This window comes from Oenanthe melanoleuca, chromosome 9, assembly GCF_029582105.1.
Source record: "Oenanthe melanoleuca isolate GR-GAL-2019-014 chromosome 9, OMel1.0, whole genome shotgun sequence".
NCBI lineage: Eukaryota > Metazoa > Chordata > Aves > Passeriformes > Muscicapidae > Oenanthe > Oenanthe melanoleuca.
The window spans coordinates 19,376,816-19,399,620 of NC_079343.1; the positions used below are offsets into that span (position 1 = coordinate 19,376,816).

Below are 22,805 nucleotides of genomic sequence, written 5' to 3' on the forward strand. Positions count from 1 at the left end.
AGTGGTAGATCTCTTTAATTTAGTTGTAGTTTAGTGTTTATTGTTCCTTATTATTACTTGGGGTAATAATGATAGATTGAAACATTTCAAAGCAGCTTTGTATAATTTGGATGATACTTAAAATAAACTTAAAACTTGAAATTAGCAGAAAGTGTGTCATTACCAGAGTGATTTACTTTTTCCAGATACTTGAGCAAATTGTGTTGAGGCAAACAGATCCCAGTTTTGAGGGGAAGAAGTGAATGTGCTGCACCCCTAAACTGCACCCAGGTGGAAGGGAGGGGAGGAAAAGGCTGCATCCCTAACACAGAGGCAGGCTGCAGGAATACTGTGCACACAAGCTTCTTTAAACTTGCATGGGTTGGGTGGAAGCGTAGGAGTAGATTATTGGTAACTTAAATCTTCTTAATTCTCTTGCCTTCCTAAATCTGGCAGTGTGTGTCAAAAAGATTGAGTTTTTGTTTTGATTTTGATCTTACATGATTCCCAGGTAGTTTACTCATTGAATCAGTGGATTTGCCTTGTTTGTTTTAGTGTTGCAGAGTAGATATTTCTGTGAGGAATTATTCTCTTTGATATTTTTTTAGAATTAAAGCTCCAGTAAGCATGTTGGGTTTTGGAACTTGAACTGAGCTAACGAAAATATTTGAAAGAGAGATGGGCATGAAAAAAATCAATCCAAGATGCTATTGTGGGGCTCTGAGGCAATGCTGATAATGGTGCCCTGACTTCAGTGAAGGGAGCACAGGGGTGCTGAAATACGTCCACGCTCATTTGTGTAGAAATGTGTCATTGTTTTAGGGTTTTGTTCACATACTCGTATTTTGTGCTCCCTTGCTGATGCTGATAGTGTTACTGTGTCTTTGTTGTTCCTTACTGAAGTTACTATTTTTTAAAAAACTCTTTCCCAGTTTTACGTCATTGAATACGCTGCTTGTGATGCCACTTACAATGAAATTGTCACTTACGAGCGACTCCGACCTGTGAATCAGAACAAAACTGTCAAAAAGAACACCTTCTTCAAGTGCACAGTGGATGTTCCTGAAGACCTGAGAGATGCGTGAGTAGCTCTGCTCACTTCAGGAAGGCTTTTACTTTATGGAAGGAGGAGAAAAGCCCACTTGGCTCCTGTTATAGAGGTTGATTTACGGGTCTGTGAAGAACCTTAAAGGTGTCTGCAGCTGCAGTAGTTTGTTTAGAAACTGCTGGCTGGAAACCCTGCTGAGCTTTTGGGGTTGGGACAGAAGCAAGTTCTCAGGTGGGAACTTTGTGCCTGTGCAGGTGATTCTCTTCAGAGTGAGCCTGTTACTGAGGCTTCCCAGATAATCATGGTGTCGTGAAGCCACAGAGAAACAGAAACCATATTGAGAATGGGAACTTTGCTGTTTCTGAGCAGCCCTTGCCATAAACTGAATGTTTTTGGGTCTCACCATTCTATTACATGTTCAGTTTTGATGCAGCTTATTGAAACAATAATATTGTCTCCTTAGGTGTGCTAATGAAAATGCACATAAAGATTTCAAGAAAGCTGTGGGAGCATGTAGAATTTTTTATCATGCTGAAACTGCTCAACTAATAATACTGGTAAGTAATTGCTTCTCTGTAAATGTTGCATGCATTCCCAGTATATTATTTATAGGAAATACATGGCCAGCTGTGCGTGTGTATGGAAAATGGTTTAACTTGTCAAGCTATGTAAATTGTGAGAGATTTAATGTAAGTAGATGTGTTTAATCTCTGAGGGTAAGGCCTCCAGTGCATACAACCTAAATTTAGGAGCAGCTTTTCTCATTGCTTGTATGACTTTTGTAATTGTCAGCTGACTTCTATTTCACTGATTTTAGCAGATGGTTCAGAGGTAAATCGTCTCACTCCACTCTGGAGTCTGTATTACCCTGTGCGATTCGACCCACAGCTGGGTTTCCACACGGAGAACTGAACTAGTTCAGTGTAGCCATTAAGGAATTGTTGGCTTCCTTCTGTGAAGGAAGATGTTCACTGATGCTTCTGTGGTGGTTTTCTTAGTACATAGGGTTGTCGCAGCTTCAGTTTTTTTCGTAACTCCGTTTACTCAATATTATCCACTTGAACCTCATTCTGCAGGATTGTGTTGTCATTGATTATTTCCTTAGCTCTCTTATTCGCACGCACAGTGATAAGTATGTATATGGTAGAAAGATTTGTTTGGGCAACATCAAGGGGAAAGGGTTACTATTTTAATGAAAAAACATGCTGTGAGTTTGAACAAATAATTGTGGTGGTGCTGAATTTCTCATGCTTTGTTTTGAGGAAGAACAGTGTTCATGTAACTTCTGGAAATTAAGTCATAAACATGACTTAGTTTCAATAGGTTCCTGATTTATCCTTTAAATGTGTATTTGCTTACAAAGCCAAAACTTAGGTTCCCTCTCTTCTGCAGTCTGCCAGTGAAGCAACAGTGAAGAGAGTGAACATCCTGAGTGACATGCACCTGCGCAGCATTCGCACCAAACTCATGCTGATGTCGAGAAACGAGGAAGCTACAAAACACTTGGAGGTAAAGCCACAGCTTGTGGCTCGTTGCTTGAAACTGAGCTCAGAGCAATGCATTACAGTGAGTGCACGTGGATGAGTCTGCCTTTGTTTTCCCTTCAGTGCACAAAGCAGCTTGCTGCAGCATTTCATGAAGAGTTTGTAGTCAGAGAAGATTTAATGGGACTTGCTATAGGAACGCATGGAAGTAACATACAACAAGCCAGAAAGGTTCCAGGAGTTACAACCATTGAGCTTGAGGAGGACACCGGTACTTTCAGAATCTATGGAGAGGTAAGGGTGAACTTTATATGAATCCTTGGAGCATTTTACTGTATCTGCTTTTAGAGTGATGAGAGCTGTACCCAGAATTAAGAACAAAAACCCCTGAGTTTTTGTGTGAATGTCTTTGTGTGTGTTGATGCTGTGGCAGCTTCTACTGCATCTATTTGAAATACAAGCCTTTGTTGCAGTGGTGATCTCCATAAGGTGTGTTCTGTCCTAAGCACTCCATTTTGCTTGTATATCCTGGGTCAACCTGAGAGAAGTATCATTTCCTGCTATTTTGATCTGGGTTTGTTTGGCTTTCTTTCCTCCCTCAGAACCTACCCTTCCCCCCTCCCCCCACCCCCGTTTTGTGTATGTTTTACTGTGTAGAACCTAGCCAGGTGTGTTAAAGCCTGTATCTACTGCTTCTAACTCTTAGATTTTGGCAATTTAATGCTGGCTTTGGCAAAATAATGATTTGCTCCAAGTTGATTCCATTTGTGTGACTCTTCTGAATCTCACAGCTGCCTTGAAATGTAGCTGGTCCTGGGGCCAAAACAAAGATCCATTTAAGAAGCAGAAGGCTAGTGACAAAAATGCCACTGTCACCAGGGCCCTGCCAGAAAATATTTTGAGGGTTTTTATTCCCTGTCCCTAACTCTACAGGTGCCACTGAGTCTCTGATGTTAACACTTCTGAAAATCTACGGTTGTCTTCTGTTTCAGGAATCTGAGGTCTTGAATTCTGCTCTATCTATGTCAGGAGTAGAACCCAGTTGTGATCAAAGGTTCAGATTAAATTGATTCTGTGGAGAGGAGGTCAAACTTTCATACTTTGCAGCATCTCTGAAATTGTGTCCTTAAATATTTCCAGGGTATCAGGTTGGCAGGTTTCATCTCCTACTGCCAGTAAATTGCATCTCAGTTCCTGAGGAAGAATCAGACAAGTTTAAATGCAGTGGAATGTCCAGTGTATTCTAGTTTTAATCTCCTTCATGTGAATGATGTGGTGCTGGAACTTGTGGAAAGGTTATGACTGTCACCAGCCTCTTACAGAGGTGCACAGCAATGATTATAAATACCAGATGCCCCCTAAATAAAAATGCCTTCAGGCACATCCAACCGTGTCCTTCATAGAAGTGATAAGTGCTTCTAAAAATGCCAGGCAGCTTAACTATTCCACATGATAAGGGTTTCAGCATCTGGCTACACTTGCCTATTCTTTCTGCCTCTCTTCAGCTGCAGTGGGCAACCAGCCAGGCCCTAATGGCTGAATGCACAGGCAGACAATTTCAGGCTGAGATGTGTGGGAGTAGAGAACCAGTGTTGTTGACATAGCAGTCACGGTCTGAAGGTTTCCCATAACTGATGTTTTGCATACAAATAAAAGTTCACTGCTCAGGGCCAGACTCTTTGAGGGAAGAAACATGAAGATAAGTTTATAGAATATTGGAAAGCTGTGTTGATAGAAGGAATCTAAACTCTATGGCATGTTGTTTATGCATTTATCCATGTCTGATCAAGACCATTTTGGTTTTAAGACCTTTTCCTGGTTGTCTGAACTTTTGATTGTGATGCCTGTGCAGATCACAGCCTTTGAATTGAACTTCAGAACTTGGACAGTGTAGCTTGGACTACTTATTGAAACTTGTGCTTCCCAGAGAGATAGAGCTGTGTCAGAAATAGAAAAGTTCCTCTTAGACCTTCATTACTGTCAAAATGGAATTGCAGTCAGTTCTTGTGCAATTCTTAACACTGGTAGGTATAATGCTGAGTTTAGAAAAATACCCTGAATTTAATTTTTCTGTTATACTCTTTGGTAGCATGGATGTGTCTTGGTTGTTTGGGCTACTGTGAAGTAATGAGAGCATCAGTGGATGTGTAGGCTATAATTTAGAGTTAACAAAGATAGTTGCTAGTGACTGGAATCCTTTGAGGTCTTTAATCCATGTTCTACTAGGAGGAGCTGAGAATACCTTGTCTGAGTCAGCTTTATGTGCTCACTCATGTTTGGGTGTGGGTTACACAGGTTGTACTCATGTAAAAATCCTGAATGCTCCTGACAAATTGTAGAGAGGCTTATGGGTGCACTGGAGAGCTGCAGCTCTGGCAGTTGTATATTTGATTGTCCTGATTCTGCTTCTGTAAATGCATTCACTGTTCCATCATCCTTATTACGTTAATTGATAAACGTACCTGAGGCAGGAACTCTTTGATTAATTGTGTCTCTTTGTAGAATTAATTGAGGATAAAGAATTGCTAGTGATTGTTAAGTTTGTATCATTTGAGCCCTTGCCCTGCAAAGGCACATAACCTCTGCTCTTCTCAGTGGCTTCCTGTTCATCTGTTTCTTGTGCTTGATCACTGCTTTCATTATCTCAAAATCCAATTTGTCCATGTTTCTTTTGCCATCATTTTGACCTCTGCCAGAAGTAGAGGATTTGCCTGATTTTATTAAAAGGTGCAGGGGCTGGTGGTACTCTGATTTCACGTATTGCACACATGAAAGGGCGGAGGTGTTAGTGTAAAGTGGAAATTGTGCTCTTAAGCTGTTGTTACTGACTAGATGCTGATATTCTTTCCTTAGTTCTACATTTCTGTTGCTAATTTGAAGCTTTGTTTCTTGTTTCAGCATCTTAATTAACTCAGTTAATTTCTGACATTTAAAATAAGCTGCAGGAGAGCATTTACAGGAGTTCTCCCCAGTAACCAGAGCCACTGTCCTATCTTGGAAAGCATTGTAGATGAACTGTGGCCAGAAACCAGCATTCTGGAAAGAGTGCCCTGGTTGTAAAACCACTTGCAGTGTTTACACAAAGCCCCATCCAACCTGGCCTTTGAACACTTCCAGGGATGGGGCATCCATTTGGATATCTCAGAGCATCTTGAAATAACCTGAAAAAAATGTTTTATTCGTTACTGATGCTTTGCTTTTATACTGAATTTTGTCTCTGGGCATTTCACTCAATTATTCCTTTGTGATTTAATTCAAAACTAGATTAATCTTGTCTTTATTCATCTCTTTTTGAAAATAAGTTTATTTGGAAGACTGGCAGCTGTTGCTGCAAGGTTTTGTTTTTAACATGCTGTATTCACAAATAAATTCCATTTTTTAAATTTATTTCCAGACTGCTGATGCAGTAAAAAAGGCCAGAAGTTACTTGGAATTTGTGGAGGATTTTATTCAAGTTCCCAGAAATCTTGTTGGTATGTAATACTGCTAAAACTTGAAGTTGGAAAAAGGAAGCCTAATGATAACTTTGCAAAAAATATTTAGATGCCAGTACAATATTTCTCCATTTAAGTAGAAAGTGATTAATCTTTTAAAACTATATGTATCAGAATTATTATGAAATTGGATATATTGTTGCTGCATAATAATTTGTGAGGATTTTAGCACTTAAACTGACTTGATTACAGACTTGTAGCACCTAATTTAATGCTAATATTTGAAGTCCAGATTCTAGTGAAAAAATATGCTTTACTAAATTGACTCTTAAAAGTGATGAACTAAGTTCCAAGGTTAATATGGCAATACTCCAGCTGAGTTGCAAGAATGACATGAGACAGTTCTCCTGTACTCCCTCCTGGGTTGAGGTTTGTCACAGGTGGTGGTTGGATGCTGGTGAGCTCCTGTATAAATCAGCAGTGCTCATAGATCTCAGTCTCAAAATAAACATTTTTCCACGTTGCAGCTTTATGAAGGTGTAGCATAGTCTGGTAGGTTTTGTATTGAAAACCACCTAAAGGTATGAGGTTAGCTGTGCTCCACTTGAAGACACAGATGTCTTCCCTTAGTCCAGTCTTCACAGGGAACTTTCTTCCTCTTCCCTCATCCTTTCTTTATCCTGCTTTTTACTCAAGTCTGGCAGCTCCCTGCTCACCATGCCCAGCTTGTGGGCAGTGTGGGCATGGAGGCAGTCACAGCAGTGTGTTTAAGTGAAAATGCTGCTGTTGAACAATTACAGTGCCAGTTTCTGATGGAGGCAGATATCCTGCCCACATCACCTGTGGGCACACAGGTAAGCAGACACGTATTTAGCTACACTTAATGAAGAGACACAGCTCAGTGTAGTGCTTATCAGTGACTCCAATACAAAAAGATAAAAACCCGAACCTGCTGAGCTGTTTGAGCTGTTGAGGAAGGGAAATAAAACTTTTAGTATTTTTGCACATTACTTTGTAACATGTTGATATTTGCTGTAAAGAACATTGGTTATGGAGTACTCTGTCACACAGTTCTGGGTTTTTTCTTTTTTTTTGCCTCTGCTCCTAATTTAAACATTAATGTTCTTAAGTGCCATATATCTAGCTGTGATGAAAAAATGTTCCCACATAACTTTAGTCTAAGAGCTAAAGTCTTCCAGTAAGAGAGCCTGGGAGTTGCTTTGTTTTTGTTTTTTTTTTTTGAGATTTAAACATACAAGTTCTGAAGAACCTTTTGGTTTGGATCCCATTAATGATCTCAGAATAGGTATATTAAAGGTAATATGGAGAGCACTACATAAGTAAAGTGCTATTGTAAAGGCAAAATTTAAGAGGCTTCATCAAATGTATAAGCCTATTAAAATCTCAGGGAAGATTCAATGAGGGCACATGTAGAGTCAAGGGGTCCAAATAATTTTGATACATAAATTTAAAATAAGAACTTGCAAAACTCTTTTACTATTTTACTCATTGTTTGTTTCTATTAGAAGCCTGTGTGCAGTGGTGATCTTTATCACTGCTTGTTATTCTGCATATAGAGAGAGTTCAATTTTTAATGTTTTTACCCATTTTCTCTGACACTGTGGGGTATTCTTTGGGGATTTTGTATATAAAATATCAATAAACACTTCAAAATACTTGCACATGGGTGCAAAATTAATCATTCTTGCCCTCTGAAGGAAAAGTTATTGGAAAAAATGGAAAAGTGATTCAGGAGATTGTAGACAAGTCTGGAGTCGTCAGGGTGAGAATTGAAGGAGACAATGAAAATAAGCTGCCCCGTGAAGACGTAAGTACTTTATTCTTTCCTGCTGTGACTAGGTTTTTATTTTCAAATCCAGTTTTATTTCAAAACCTGTGGATATAAAGAGCATTAGTTCTAAACTGGCATCTTGCAGTAGATTTTATATGAAGTAATTCAAGGAAGGTTTTTGATGCTGAATTAAGAGGGGTTTTTTTACCCTCTTATATGTACTTGGCCTTTATAAATAATTTGGGATTGCTGGTGTTAAAAGTGTCCACATATTTTAAATAGACAAGAACAAAAGGTAAAAGCTTTGGTAAAGGTGCTTGGTCTTGTAAAGTTGGTTTAATGAACCACCTTTTTGGTAAGCTGTGGATGCTTCTGTACACCTCTTGTGCTAAACACACCCAGCATGAGGGAATATGAACATGGGATGTCAGTTTACCTCAGCTCCAGAATAGGTTTTTGGGAAAACTGGACAGTGAAGCTGCTGCTGTCACCCCTGCCTGAGCTGTTTCTAGGGGTCTTTGCAATCAAAGGCTCAGTTGTTACCTTTGGTAATTTAAAATAGATCTCTATATAATTTAAACAGAAAGCATTACTTCAGTGATGATGTTCTCCCTGATAAAAAGCTTTGATGTTTTGTTCCTGCAGGGAATGGTACCGTTTGTATTTGTTGGTACTAAAGAAAGCATTGGCAATGTCCAAGTTCTGTTGGAATATCACATCGCATATCTAAAGGTGAGTGTGTCTCAAGGGGATCTGTAGAGGAAACTTGGGTTGAAGTAACAGAATTTTTGAGCAACAGCTTTGGTGGGATTTGCAGTTGTTAAATTGTTCCTCTGTATATCAGGATTTAAAGCTTGGTGCCTTGCCCATGACTATGATGGGCCTGTAAATACCTTGTTATGGTTACTTGGTTCTGTTGGGGTAGAAAGAATCTGACTGTAAACAACAGGGGTTTAAGGGACATTTGGGAACTAACAAAATTTTTTGTCTGTTTCCTGGTGTTCTCAGGTTAATGCTGTGTTGGGATAGGATGGCATTTCTAATAGAAAGCAGTAATACAGTGTGGTATTAGAACAATGATCTGTTTAGATTGGGTTACTTTGTGATGTTAACAGAGATAATGAATTTGAATTGTGTTCCCTTGTCAGTTTGCTTTTTTTTTTTTCCCCCCTAAATTTTACTGGAAAATTTTTCTGAACTGCAGTTAAGGTAGTAGTCTTAAAGCCAAGTTTTCTGCATAGTGGTGAAAGTTTTTAGATCTCTTCCAAAACTCTGAGATAGCTCATCTTGAATTTCATTATTTGAAGTCACCTTCCAGGTGATGTTAATTTTCCTGCAGGAATGGTTATTTTCAGTATGACTAGGTGGGGAATGGTGTTTTGTGAGGGACGTTTGTCAGCAATCTTCTCCGTGTTTTTTTTTTTTTTTTTCATCATATGTAGGAGGTAGAACAACTAAGACTGGAAAGGCTCCAAATTGATGAACAGCTGCGCCAGATTGGGATGGGCTTCAGGCCTTCCTCAGCTCGAGTTCCTGAGAAGGAGAAGGGTTACACCACTGACGAGAGCACCCTCTCCTCAGTGCAAGGCTCCAGGTCCTACAGCGGCCGGGGCAGAGGCCGCAGGGGCCCCAATTACACCTCTGGCTACGGTGAGTGCCCTTCAGCAAGGCCCCAGGGTGCCTTTGAGCCAAAACTCTCCCTGGATTTCTTTGTGTTCAGCACACTGGAGTGAAGATAGGGCTGGAAATCCAAAATTGCCATTTTATTTTGTTCATAGCTCAAAACACCTCGTTAGATTCGCAGTCCTGAAGTGAGGTTTAAAACTGAGAAGTTAGGAAACTGAGCTCTGGAAATGTTTTGTCCTTCTGTGTTAGTTACTTAGTAAGGGATATCACAAAAGCTGGGAAGAGAGCTAGAGATACTTTTTAGGAGAAACAAACTCTAAAAAAAATCTGAAATGAGCATTATCTCTTTTTGGATGAGAAGGAGAAAAATTCAATACAGTAAATTACTGTGGATATCTAATGTAGCTCGTTTCTGTTAAGAAGTCAGGCACCTTTTGGATTTTACAGTCTATCCCTGGCTATAGCTTCCTGCATCATGCCAAGTATTAGTAATGTTGATTCTGATTATGATGCTTGTAACTTCATTTTTTATTAGTTCTCAATGAACTGACTGAACTGAAAGAAAACTTGTTCACTTTGCTTTTTATATATACACACTGTGATTTGGAAAACATAAAAGTATTTTTTTTTCCTCCCAAAATGGCAAGAATCACATTTAAGCCATGTGGGTCTAAAACTTTATATTCCAGCCTGGTAGTAGAGGGGGGGTTCCTGTATAATTAATACGATGATGATGATGATGATGGTGATGATGATGATAATAATAATAATAAAATTAATAGGTGTTGGGTGCTCTGGTAGTAAGACGCTGTGTGGGTTTGATATTCAGAGATGGCCGAGTGTTAGGGATGCTGTTTGATACAAACAGTGAAATTGTTCAAGCAGCAGTAGAGCATCCAGAAGGGGTTGCTTAGCAACAGCCATTGGCTGTAAGGTGGCAAAGTTGTCCTTGGGAATTTCAGAGAAGTTGCCTAGAAACTGCACCAAATGCCTGCAGTGTGTAGACAAAGAGAGGAAACACTGCTAAATCCTTGGTTTATCTGTGTACAGAAATCACAGATTTGGTGGTCTTTCAGCCCTTATTTCACGTGTTGGTACAAACAAACTTAAATGAGAATCTTCCTTAAGTAACTCCTGACCGATATTTTACATGTGCAAATATTTTTATATATGAGTATATAGAAATATTAAACTATATCTATGATTGTATACTTGTGTGTGTATTAGTGTGTCTATATATATTTGTGCATTATATTGTTTCTAAAAATAACATACACATATAACCAGCCATGCTGACTGGAATACTTCTGGGAGGATATGAAACCAGAATATAATCCCCAAATACATATTAATTTCCAATTTTCTTTTCCTTCTCATACAAGGTACAAACTCTGAGCTCTCTAATCCCTCTGAAACAGAATCTGAGAGAAAAGATGAACTTAGTGACTGGTCCTTGGCAGGAGAAGATGACAGGGAGAGCAGGCACCAACGTGACAACAGACGACGTCCTGGGGGACGAGGACGCAGCGTGTCTGGAGGTCGTGGGCGTGGGGGACCTCGTGGTGGAAAGTCATCCATTAGTTCTGGTACTGTGGTCCAAATGGGCTTTGAATTGAGATTTTCTTCCTGGCAATTTTTTGTGTAATCTCTTACTCTTTTAAAATGCTCCATTCTTACATTAAGATCTTAATACCTTGGAATTTCAGTGCAGTTGTGTGGTAGCTGTGTCATACAGCATGTTTTAGATTTTTGTTTATTTTCTATTCACAGCAATCTTAGTTTCCTTGCTCTACTGCTCATACATAATAATATTATTAGCAAAGTTGGTAAATCTTTGGCATGTTGCCTGCCATGGGTGCCTTTTGAGTTTATGTTTAGATGAATGAAAGAAGTAATCATTGATTGGAAGTTAAGTTTTATCAGAATCTGTGCTAATATTAACACTGTGTCAGAAGTACCCCACAACTACAAAGTGTGTGTTTTATATACTTAGCAGTTTTGAGTAAAACGTCTCTAAATGTCACTTTGGAAGTCTTTGTGGTGAAGTAGTGCAAGTGCAAATTGGGCTGTTGTGGTGCCCCAGAATTGTTCCTGTTGTGTTAGAGCCGGTGGATCCAGTTTGAGACCAAATACTGTAGCTGTGTGTTACACCTTGGCTTAAGGTTGCTTTGTAGTTTTAAACTTTCAGACACAGCTGTAAGTCAGCCTGGAAATAGTTACACATCTCTACAGTATCTTAGATGGACACTTTCTGTTTGTTTAGTGCTCAAAGACCCAGACAGCAACCCTTACAGCTTGCTGGATAACACGGAGTCAGACCAGACTGTGGACACGGACGCCAGCGAGTCCCACCACAGCAGCAACCGCCGCAGGAGGTCACGCCGGCGAAGGACTGATGAAGATGCTGTTCTTATGGATGGGATGACAGAGTCTGATACAGCTTCTGTTAATGAGAATGGTTTAGGTATGTAAATAGTTGGATGGTAGTCCCAGAGCAAGCTAAGAAATAAATGTGTTGTCCCTGTAAGTGTAGTGAAGCCCTTGTTTGTTTTTGTAAGTGACAAATCGTTGTTCTGTTCAAGGTTGCTGTCTGATTAAAGAAAGACTCCCTCCATGGCAGTGCCATGGAATCTTCTGTTTATTGAGCTCCACTAGCCTTTTCATGTGCCTTTTTTGTAAAAACTGTCTGATGGAGACACCAAAGACTTGACTTGTTGTTTCCCATTAGTACTGCTGCTTTGATAGAAACAGTACTGTCAGATCAACGTTCTCTTTTGTCCTTGGTAACCTCAGTCTTGGTGTGGGGAAGCTCCTTAAGTAGCTGTTAATTTGTCTCTACCCAGCTTCTACTTAAGAACTTTCCTTCAGTAAATTTTCTGATACTGGGATGAGAATGAAATCTGTTGCTTAATGTAGAAAAAAAAAAATCTGGGTTATGTTGCTAAAATTTGACATATGGTTAATAAATGAAATTTGAGGTCATTAAGCACGTGCCTAAATGTTTTAATGAACCAAGAACAAAAAGTAAAATCTAGCTTTTGTGTTATGTGTATGCTTTCAGTATAAAATTTTCTTTTAGCTTTTCTGTGTTAGTCTCTGTCTTTAACAGAAGCCATTTTCAATGCCCCATGCTGAAACTGCTGAAGAATTTATTTATTTTATGATCAGAAATAGTTCATTATAAACTTTGCAATTGCAGATGATAGTGACAAAAAACCCCAGCGACGCAATCGTAGCCGCAGGCGTCGCTTCAGGGGTCAGGCAGAAGATAGACAGCCAGGTAATTCGAGTGGAGCTGTGGGTAATCTCAGGTCAAAAGCATGAGAGAATGTTGTGTCTGCTGTTTTACATAGAGCTGCATAATACCAAAAGGTTACTCAATAACTAATAAGACTACTAGATAAAGATGAAAGACATTTCTTCTACTAGGAAAACTTCTAAAATCTGTCTAATGAAACTAATTGATGTCTAACGTTTTGCTTGGACATATGAGTTATGCTTCTGATCCAGTTCTCACTGAAGTCAATGGCCAAAGTGCTGTTGAGTTCTGTGGTCCAGGATCACGACAAACATGAAGGTTCATGGTCTGCACTCACTGCATCTGTGCGCTTGCACTGACTGGGACACAACCTTTTCAGCACTGAGCAGCAGTGTTGGAGGGGCAGGATGTGGGTCCTGGCAGAGCTCAGTGAGGGAACTCACGAGGGGTTTGCCAGCCCCACACCTGCATCACACTGCTGCTCTCAGTCCTTGGCTGTTGGGAATAGTTTAAGTCATCTGCAAATTGAGGGTGGGAAGGAGGAGGAATTTAAGTGAAATTGCATGTTTCCAATTTTTTGTTGTTGTGGCTTGTTGCATTTCTTTTGTGTGTACTAACACTTGAAATGTTAAAGGTGAACTGGCTAATTATCAATACAATGCCCTGTTTAGAAAATGCTTGTACATACACGGCATAGGGTAGTAACAGAAGGTCTTCTAGATTGACAGGTTCAAAATTTCACCCATATTTGTCTTCCTTGTATCTGTGCTGCTAATACAACATTTAATTAAGAAGAAAAAAATAGTTCTATTGTGCTAAAACTTGGGGGAAAGAAAAAATCAAACACCCCACCCTCCTAAAAAACCTCAAACGCACGCATTTCTTCTCAACATTACGGTTTTGTAGCACTGATGCATATTTGTAAAGGGGCAGAAAAAGTGACAAAGATTTCAGCCTTAGCTTCTAAGAAACTAACTCAGCCAGTAATGTAAAGGAATGTTAGTAATTTCTAGAAAACTATGGGAATTCTTTTAAATCTTAAGTATTTTAAGAACGTAAAAAGATTTCCCAAACAAGATTTCTCTGACATCTTTTCAAAATGCTGTAATAATTTAGAGTCTTCATAAATACCCAGTAAGTGTGAGTGAAATTAAGACAGAAGGAACTCTTCCCTTCTTCTCCCCCTCCAAATCCAACCACTGTATTTCAGTCATTTAGCTGTATCCTTTGATTTACATTGCTGTATGTTATGGTGCCTTACTCAGAGAAGAATATTAAGAACGCACTGTGTACATGAAACATGAAACATGCTTCCTATTTACTAATATTAGAAGAGTTGAGTACAAAACCTCATTTTAAAGAAAAAGTACTTGTGCAGAAACTCCTTTGGCCTTCACATTTTTGGAAGGACCCAGTTGTAAGAAGTCCAATTAATGTAACAGAAAATTCATCTGTTTTAGTTATCAGTCTGATTTGGATTTCATTCACAGTCATTCCTAAATCCAGAAAAACAGCTCACCTAAATACCTGATACACTAAATCTAAACAACTGTGCAGTTCTGTACAGTAATGCTTGCCAAACCTAATGTGCTGTATCAGTCAGAGATACAAGTGTGTATTTACAGTTGCAGTAGTCTGTATTCTAAGGATAGAACTGAGTCTTGGTGTGGTTACAAGAGGGCAAGATCAGACAAAGCCAGGCTACAGAACATGTGCTGAGGTGGTAAGGAGAGCTCAGAGAAGCCCTGTCTGTCCCCAGTGAGTGCAGCTGTAGCAGCACAGACACTGCCTGTGTCCCCACACCCAGCCAGGGGACACTGCTGATGACACAGTGCTGGTGGCACTCTCAGTATCTCGAGGAGGCCAAGTTCCCTCCTCAGTCACTTCTGACCAAAGATTTGATGCCACATCTCTTAAGTGATTCCAGGCTCTGACCTGCCCCAGTTTTGGGCACCAGTTAACCAGTTCATTTCATTAGTGTGAAATTCTTCACTACTCAGCTAATAAAACCCCAGTGACACACATAGTCTGTAGTTCAAAGAGCCTGCAGCCAAATCTCTTCAAACTTAGTACAGAAAGCCCTTCTCCAATAAATTTTGCAATTGGACCAAAATTTGTTTTATTAAGAGTCCACCTTCAGATCATTATTACCACCCATTTTGGTGAAAATTGTTTTTAACAACAGAAATAAATTGATCCTTTCTGTATGGTTGATAACCTGTAAGTGTGAAGGCCTTTTGTGAGATGTCTCCCAGTTAGAGCATAACTTGTGCAGAAAAGACATGAAGGTTCATGCTGAATTGACTGCTGATGTGAGCATCACTGTGATTTTTTTCCTTGAACAGTAACAGTAGCTGATTATATATCTCGAGCTGAATCTCAAAGTAGACAGAGAAACCCTCCAAAGGAGACAGTAGCCAAAACCAAGAAAGAAACGGTAAGTTTTTTTTAATGTGCGTTTCCTTTTTCCTCCTCCCTTGCAGCAGAACAGTAAAGGAATGAAGGCTTCAGTTACCCTCATTTGACCACAAGTGTGTTTGAGTTCAAGAATAAATCATTAAAAGCAAAAAGGGCCCAGAATAAATAGAACTGATTATGATTTGTAGACTGGTGTTGCAGATTTTATGGACAAAATTAAGTCTGTACATGCTTTAAAATATTACACTTAGAAATGTTGCATTATATAACAAAATGTGAAAACTGCCTATGGTAAGGCTTGAGAACTAATCCTTAAAACACTTCAGGGATAGATGATACTATGTATCATTTTTCGTGGCTTGAAGAAACTATTTTACTAAGATTGTATGTTTTTGATCCTTTTTCCTTAAAGGATCAGAGTGGCATTACATAATCCTGAAAAATAATCAGAACTGAATAAAAAAAATTCTTGACTTCTAAAGTGCCAATGTATTGCCACAAGTCACATTAGAAAGATCCATTAATAAAATGTCATCTTGCTATAGACTTCAAAAGGGGTGTAAAGCTCAGTTTTTCAGAAAACACCTTCATGGTTTTAGACAAATAGAAATAAATAAGCATTCTGGGTGTGCTGGGGGTGTGCAGTCCTGGGGTTATGTTGGCATGATTTCCTCAAAGTGGCTGATACAGAAGTATCCCATAAAGGACAGCTTAAGTGATCAGATGCTCTAAGTGACGGGATACAGGCACAGACAGACAAGAGGTGTTCCCTCTTGCAAAGCTGCTGTGTGAGCCAGAGGGAAAGTGAGATTACACTCTGTATTGTTACGGAATTTTTAATACTCCCCTGTTCTTGTTTCTGCCAGGCAAAAGATGCGATTGACGAAAACAGCCCTTCTGAAAAGGCAGTGAATGGTCCTGCCACCACCTCTGGGGATGAGCCTTCTAAACTACAGCACAGCCCTGATGAAAAGAAAGTCACTGTTCAGGAGGATGGGAATAATCAGGAAGAAGCAGTGCTGAATGGTGTTTCATAAACTGAAGTTCCTAGTTTACAGTTCTTTTACATTACATTTAAAATAGTGCTTGTATAAGCTTGCCAAAGATAGAATATGGATCGCCAGTCTTGACACCGCACTTTCAGTTCCTCCATTTTGGAATACAGAAAGGGGAGGGATCCTGGAGAAATCATATGTTAAACATACTTTGACACCTACTGTGTTATAAATATATCATCAGATGTGCCTTGAGATAGTATATGTAACATTTAAATAAACAAAATTGCTGGCTATAGGAAATGTTATTTTGTTTTCAAAATACGGCAAAGATGTGAGGGGGATCCCTAACATAATACTCTTTATGAAAGCATTAGCTGCTTTTGTTACATTTTTAATAATATGCAACCACTTCTTCACCTGAGGAATACTAGAAAGAAATGCAGTCTAAAATATTTTGCACTGAAATGTAATTTCTCCATTAGTTTAGTCTGGAAACTGGTCTGTTTTAATACATGTTTTTTAAATGCTGTATGTAGAGGAAAAATCTGCAGACCACTGGAATGCATTTGTTAAATTCTCATAATCTGCAGGGATACTGGGTGACATTGGCAGTGACTGTTCTACATTGAGGCTTTGTTTGGTTTATTTATTAAACTGTACAGTATTTAAAAATCAAACATAGCTTTAGTTAACACTAAGCTGAATTAGTCATGTCCATTAAGACATAACCTGAACTACTGAAAAGATCAATTTCCAGAAAGTTTATTCTGTATAAACTACATATGTTAGTCCTTAGTAGAGTATTTTTATTTTTGTTTTGGTTGTTTGATGTGCAATATGTTTTTTTTGTATGCTGGTAGTAAAAGAAAATAAACTTTGATCTTCCATCTGTTGACTGTTTCTATCAGAAATTTAAATTACTATTGACTTTAAGGTTTTCAAGCTGTTAACTAACAATGGAAACCTACTTGTGAGGCAACTTAAACTTCAAACTCTTTTTCATAGGAGTTGCTAACATGCTGATTTTCCTTTCATTTAGGTGATGATGTCAAACAGAATTAATGAGTCTAAAGCCAGACTCCTTACCTTGGAGAATTGAATAACCTGACTGACATATACAGGAATTAATGCAGGTGTAGTTCTGGCAAGTTAAAGAATGGCACCCCCCATCTTTCCAGGTACATGAACCAGAGCAAGGAAGCACAAAACAGGTGTGGAAAAACATCTGAGTAGCAAGAAGGTGTAAGAAGTCAGAGCAAAGGGCAGCATTGAAGTTGTACTGACTTGAATAAAAAAAACTGTCTTGCCTGATTTTGTCAGAGGGACAAAACCAAGAGTTCTAAACCAGCTGCTCTACCTGAGAGCTACAGCCAAGCTGTCCAAGCAGGGACCTGTGTGTGCAGTTTGTCATTGGACTTCAGCATTGGACACTCAGCAACAGCGTTCCCCTCCAGGAGAACATACCCAGTTAAACATTGTGATGGGGCACGCACAGGAGTGGAGAAAATTTAAAAAAAGCTGTATTTAATAATTCAGTAGTGCTTGGCTGGGAAATACTAGTACAGAAACATTCTGCATATGGCTTGGCATGTGCTGACTCCAGATATGTGTACGGTGGTGTTCCAACTGTCCTTCACCCTACTTGAAATTCTGTAGCAGAACAAAATTACTGCCTTTCTGGGGAGTTTGATCTTTTCTAACATACCCTACTGTTGCAATCCTTAACAGCCCAGAACTTGCCCACAGGAGCACTCACAGGATGAGATGCTTCCAGCAGCACTCCCAGATCCAGGTTCTGGGAGTGGAAGCTTTCAACCCCAGTGTTTATGACCAGCTGGCAGAAACAAGGAAGATTCTTGGAGTATGACAGAGCTCCCTGGCCCCAGCTGATGGGTGTGAGGCTCCACAGAGCACAAATGCAGCTCAGGTATCAGTGACTGAGGTAAAGAGTTCCTGTCTCCTAATCACCATAAATGCAAACCTGTGTGAGCTCTGGTTTTGTAGTGTACAGTAATGTATAGAACTACAGGACTTCCATTACAAATATGGAATTTATTGAATGCTATTAAAACCTGTCAAAACTAAAAGATACTAAAAAAATCTGGGATGTTCCAGATCCATCAGTAACACTTAACCAACCTTGTTTTTTGCCAGGCAAGGACAAGGGAGTGCATTGTTTCCTGTACTTTATTTCTCCAGGCAGAGACAACCACACATTTCTCCCAGTTCCTCCCATCCAATAAATCCTCTTGGTTGTTCCACCCCCTTCCCAAACAGGTTCAGTGTGCTAATTTTAGCAGATGGAAGAGCAGCAGCGTGAACTTTAAACAGGGCCAGCTCAACAGAAATTAGGAAACAGCATGGGAGTCTGCCTGTGCTTGGTAACACACACTGGCCACACCAAGGTACTGCTCTCAAGCACAAAATATTTGAGTGGCAGATTTTGCTGTTTAATAAAGAACAGCTATGAAAAACATCTTTAAGCTTCACTCCCTATACCCAAAACAAATTGACCAAGTGGGGAGGGAAGTACCTCCCTGGATTTGTATTTCCAGCTTAATATAAATGAAGTCAAAGAACATTAGAACTTTTCTTAAGCCATTTATCAAAAATAATCATTTGCAAGGACAAACCCTCTGAATGAGTGATTTTCTTCTTCATTCATTTTTTAGCTTGGTCTTCTAGTAGATCCTTAGCTTCATTAATTTTGGCTGCTACATAGGGAGATCCACCTAGAAGAAAGAGAACCTCAAATCAGATAAAAAAAAAAAACATTTGTCTTTTGCGTTGATAATAATGCCACAAGAGACAGGAAAAAAAGAGAGAGTGGTCTTAAAAGGTTCTTCCAGTTGAAGAACAAACTGACTATTACTGAAGTCACCTGAGTTTACTCACAGTCCCTGCAGGAGCTCAGTGTCAGAGTACTCATTCCTGTTAGGCTGCTTTTATTTTACTGGAGTTTTTTTTCATCCAGTTTTATCAGTCATAAATGAATTGGTGACCACTGACTTAGCACAGTCTGTGGTGAACAGAGGCACAGAACTAACAGGTCTGCAGATAACCCTGCCCAACACCACAAAGTGCTGCTGTACCAAGGAACCAGTTCAGTTTTTAAACGTGGCAAAAAACTACTTCGGGAGACCGAGGCAGAATCCACAGTGAAATGCACCAACACTGTACAGCCATGAGGTACAATGACTCTGTTGGTACCATATATACCATTAATTGCACTATAATGTTTTACCCGAAGATTCATTTTATGTGTTTAGGTCATGTACAACACAAATCTATTTTTAGCTCCTGCATATATATAAGGTTAATTTTGAAGGTAACTTCCACTGATATTGTCTGTGGAAGGCAGATCCCTGTGGATTATTTTGGATTTTGGTGCATAGAAATAAGGAAAGCAACAGTCACTTTAAAGGAAACCATTTTACCTTTTAAGCAATGATTAAGAAGTTAAATGTCAAACACCAACACATGATTCTGACTCACTGAACAGAATTTAGAATAGGTACAGATTCCCTGAGTTACTAACTTGGAGCATAACTAGATTCTGAGCCTTCAGAGTACCACTAACAGGAATATTTCATAATTTAATGCCTCCAGCAGCTGTAGAAGGCTCAGTACTTGCCATTTATGGTAAACTCCTGAGGAATTCACATGAACTCAGACTTGCAAGTGGTATATAAAACATACCAGGGTACTCTGGGTTTTCATCTAAAAGCAAAGTAATTTTAAGTCATTTTAACAAATATTCTAACCTGGTATTCACAGAAGATAGAGCAGCTAACAAAGTGACCTGCTGAATCTGTCTGCTTGCTTTAAAAACACACAAAAATATGCTGTAGAAACCCACGTGGATTAAAGCACCCTAAGATTTGCTTTCACTGTTTTCTGTAGGTTTTTAAACAGTTGAGGTGCTTATGTATCACTCATTTCCTCCCTACACAATTCTATTAATCTGTGTTAAAAACATGTATTAACTAATCAACACGACTTCATTTCCTTACCTTTATCTGGATGATTCAGAAGCATGATCCGTCTATGAGCTTCTCTAATTTTATTTCTGTTGGCTGTAGGGCTTTGAAAGAGAGAGGAAAGGTCGCTTAAGGGATCCTCATTAAATTCCCCAGATCATCAAAAGGTGTCTGAGAACAAGTAAGCACTCTGTCTTACCCATAAATTCTCTAGCTAACATGTATGTTTCTCTTTTCCTACCATTGATACGTAGTGTCTAAATCCTAGAGAGGCTTTTTCTAGGGCTTTTCCTAAACACTGCATGCTGAAAAAGGCATGCTACAGCAGTCTAATGGGGTAGGGCTCATCCACACAGTTAAAAGGAAATAGAACTACATTGTAACATTTTTTTTGGGAAAACTGCCTGAAGGCTAGAAGACAAAAAAAAAAAGAAAAAAAAAAAAAAAAATTGCTTGATTTATTAAGGGGAAAAAAAAAAAAAAGTAAAAAACCCCACAGAACTCCATTAACCTTCACAGTTGAAAGTTCTTATTTGATAGATTAGTGTATTTGGCCTTAAGTGCTTTGGCAGTGATTGCAGGCATAGTTAGATCCACAATATTCTAGAAGTGAATTTATTCCAGATACAAGAGGTGGGTTTGCAGCATCTTCACACTGCATCCACCTGAAACTCCTCAGCACTGACAGGAACCACAAGATAACAGCAGAAGCTGTTCCTCACACCCAGTGAACCCCAAGGCTTCCTGAAATGGCTTATTTGGACCACGTGTGGCCTTGGAATGTGCAAGGGAACTGCAGGTGTCTGGATGCCCACACAGAAATTGCTTCAACCGAGCTAAAGTAAGCAAAGAACTCCCAAAAAGCACAGAAAGTCCTGAACAGCCACTTCCTATTTCCTGACTTGGCACTGACACTCAGGGGATGCTGGGCATTGGATAACAACCTTTCCAAACAAGGCCAGCTGTGAGGAGACACACTGCCAGCTGTTCATCTTCCATTTCTGATAAATTTCCTTTACCTCACTCCTAGTATTAAAGCTGCTTCTCGTTTAGTCATTTTGGGTTCAAATCCACCTCTGTAATAACCACTGAAGGCCTGAAAGAGAAAAGTTATTAGTTTAAAACACACTAATTTTAAGTATCAGTCAAAATGACTCATTATTACTTCAGCAGCTACTGAGATTTTAGTCTGTAAAAAGAGCAAAACTTCTCACTTGTAACAGGAAATTCAGTTGAAGCAGAGCATCATAATTTACGTAATTACTTAATTTACTTAAATTCTTAAATTCTCTGTTAGCCAATCAACACCAGAATTGCTGCAATTAATTGTTGTTACTGACAAAATACAGCAATGCTATACAGAGACAACAGCCCGTAGTTATTTCACCAAGAAAAGTTTTAAATAAATAAAAAGATGCTATTGTTAAACAAAAACTTACAGGTTTTGGTAGGTTTTGAAGGGCTTGTTTTACCTGTGGCTCCATATGTTTCAAAGTTTTTACTGCATAGCGACCTTAAAGAGACCAGCATCAACTAGGTTAAATATAGTTCCATGAAGAATTAGCAATTCAGTGCAACTGGTAACTTGTGGATTAACGTGGAATAAACTTTTTTGGGACATAAAACAGCAAGAACTTCTGTTTAATTACAGCCATTAATACAGGCTCTCTCAACAGAGCGTCCTGTACCAGCTATTAAACTACCTTGAGCTCAGCCCTGAAGCACGGTAAGCACAACGGGGTGTGCAGGTACAGCTGGGTGTTCAGTGTCCGCCCGTCCCCCACACACCTGCGAATCCGGCTGCCGCTATGGCCAGGCCGACCGCCACCATGGTGCTGGCCTGCACGGGAACGAACACACACAGGGTTTGTTTATCGACGGGGAAGGGCGGGAGCCCCGCCGGCAGCCACGCTCACCGGGGCACGGCGAGGGCAGCGGGGCGGGCACCCCCGGGCTGCGGGGAACGAGGGGAACCCGGCCCGGCGCGCTCACCACGGGGGCTGCGGGGCCGAGAGCGGAGCCAGCGGTCTCTGACCAAGGCCGGGCCCAGCCCGCGGGCCCTCGGGAGCGCCGGGCTGGGCACAGCAGACCTTCACTCACCATGTCTGCCCGAGCGCGGCACGGCCCAGCCCGGCCCGGCCCTACACCGCCGCAAAGCGCGGCCGCTGCCGTAAAGCGCGGGGCGGGAACGAAGCCGGGAACCGCCCCGGGAATGGGCGGGGCCTGAGGGACAGGGGCGGGGACAGGGCCTGAGGGGCGGGGACAGGACGCGAGGGGCGGGGACAAGGCATGAGGGGCGGGGACAGGGCCTGAGGGGCGGGGACAAGGCCTGAGGGGCGGGGACAGGGCGCGGAGGCGGGATGGGGACGGGGTGCCCGGAGCTCAGACTTACGGCGTTGTAAAAGTGGTACTACAGACCTTACTATTAATGTAATCAAGCGATTTCGACCCTAATCTAGAGACTTCTCTCACGCCAGAATCGCTTTTTCTCTTTTATTTAAAAATAAAGTAGTTTTTCAGTCCCTCCTGAGGTAACTGTGTCCAGTTCTGGGTTTCTCGATACGAGAAGCACAAAGGAGCTACTAGAGAGGCTCCAGCGGAGGCACAAAGGCGGTGTGGGGTCTGTAGCACCTCTGGTGAGGACAGACTGCGGGAGCTGGGCCTGGTCGGTCTGGAGAAGGGGAGACTAACAGGGGATCTCATTCATTAATATAAATACCTCCAAGGTGGCGGCCAGGAGAATGGTGCCAGACTCTTTTCGGTGTTTCCCAGCAACAGGATGAGGAG

General features: G+C 40.4%; 2 protein-coding genes across 4 annotated transcripts in view; one reads left to right on the top strand and one right to left on the bottom strand.

Moving 5' to 3' along the window:
• The window catches only part of FXR1 (FMR1 autosomal homolog 1), a 33,286-nt gene extending 16,356 nt beyond the window's left edge, over positions 1–16,930 (top strand). Inside the window, exons 5-17 of one of the 2 annotated variants that reach the window (XM_056498357.1) lie at positions 912–1,060; positions 1,491–1,584; positions 2,420–2,536; positions 2,635–2,805; positions 5,906–5,984; positions 7,664–7,773; positions 8,383–8,469; positions 9,180–9,387; positions 10,746–10,949; positions 11,627–11,827; positions 12,563–12,643; positions 14,968–15,059; positions 15,907–16,930. In XM_056498357.1, the coding sequence (XP_056354332.1) occupies positions 912–1,060; positions 1,491–1,584; positions 2,420–2,536; positions 2,635–2,805; positions 5,906–5,984; positions 7,664–7,773; positions 8,383–8,469; positions 9,180–9,387; positions 10,746–10,949; positions 11,627–11,827; positions 12,563–12,643; positions 14,968–15,059; positions 15,907–16,077 (1,764 nt within the window). In that variant the 3' untranslated portion in view covers positions 16,078–16,930. The remainder of the gene's footprint in view (positions 1–911; positions 1,061–1,490; positions 1,585–2,419; positions 2,537–2,634; positions 2,806–5,905; positions 5,985–7,663; positions 7,774–8,382; positions 8,470–9,179; positions 9,388–10,745; positions 10,950–11,626; positions 11,828–12,562; positions 12,644–14,967; positions 15,060–15,906) is intronic. The other variant, XM_056498358.1, reaches the window with a different exon arrangement.
• A 1,277-nt stretch (positions 16,931–18,207) lies between these two features.
• On the bottom strand, positions 18,208–22,208 carry DNAJC19 (DnaJ heat shock protein family (Hsp40) member C19). Of its 2 annotated transcripts, none has more exons than XM_056498360.1 (6): positions 22,119–22,208; positions 21,807–21,858; positions 21,458–21,531; positions 21,038–21,114; positions 20,052–20,122; positions 18,208–18,770 (listed from the first exon to the last, which is right to left on the bottom strand). In XM_056498360.1, the coding sequence occupies exons 1-6, from the start codon at positions 22,119–22,121 to the stop codon at positions 18,700–18,702; spliced, it is 348 nt and encodes a 115-aa protein (XP_056354335.1). In that variant the 5' UTR covers positions 22,122–22,208; the 3' UTR covers positions 18,208–18,699. The 2 variants fall into 2 exon arrangements, with proteins under 2 accessions (XP_056354335.1, XP_056354334.1); XM_056498359.1 differs by having other exon boundaries at positions 22,011–22,173.
• Between the last annotated feature and the right edge of the window lie 597 nt (positions 22,209–22,805).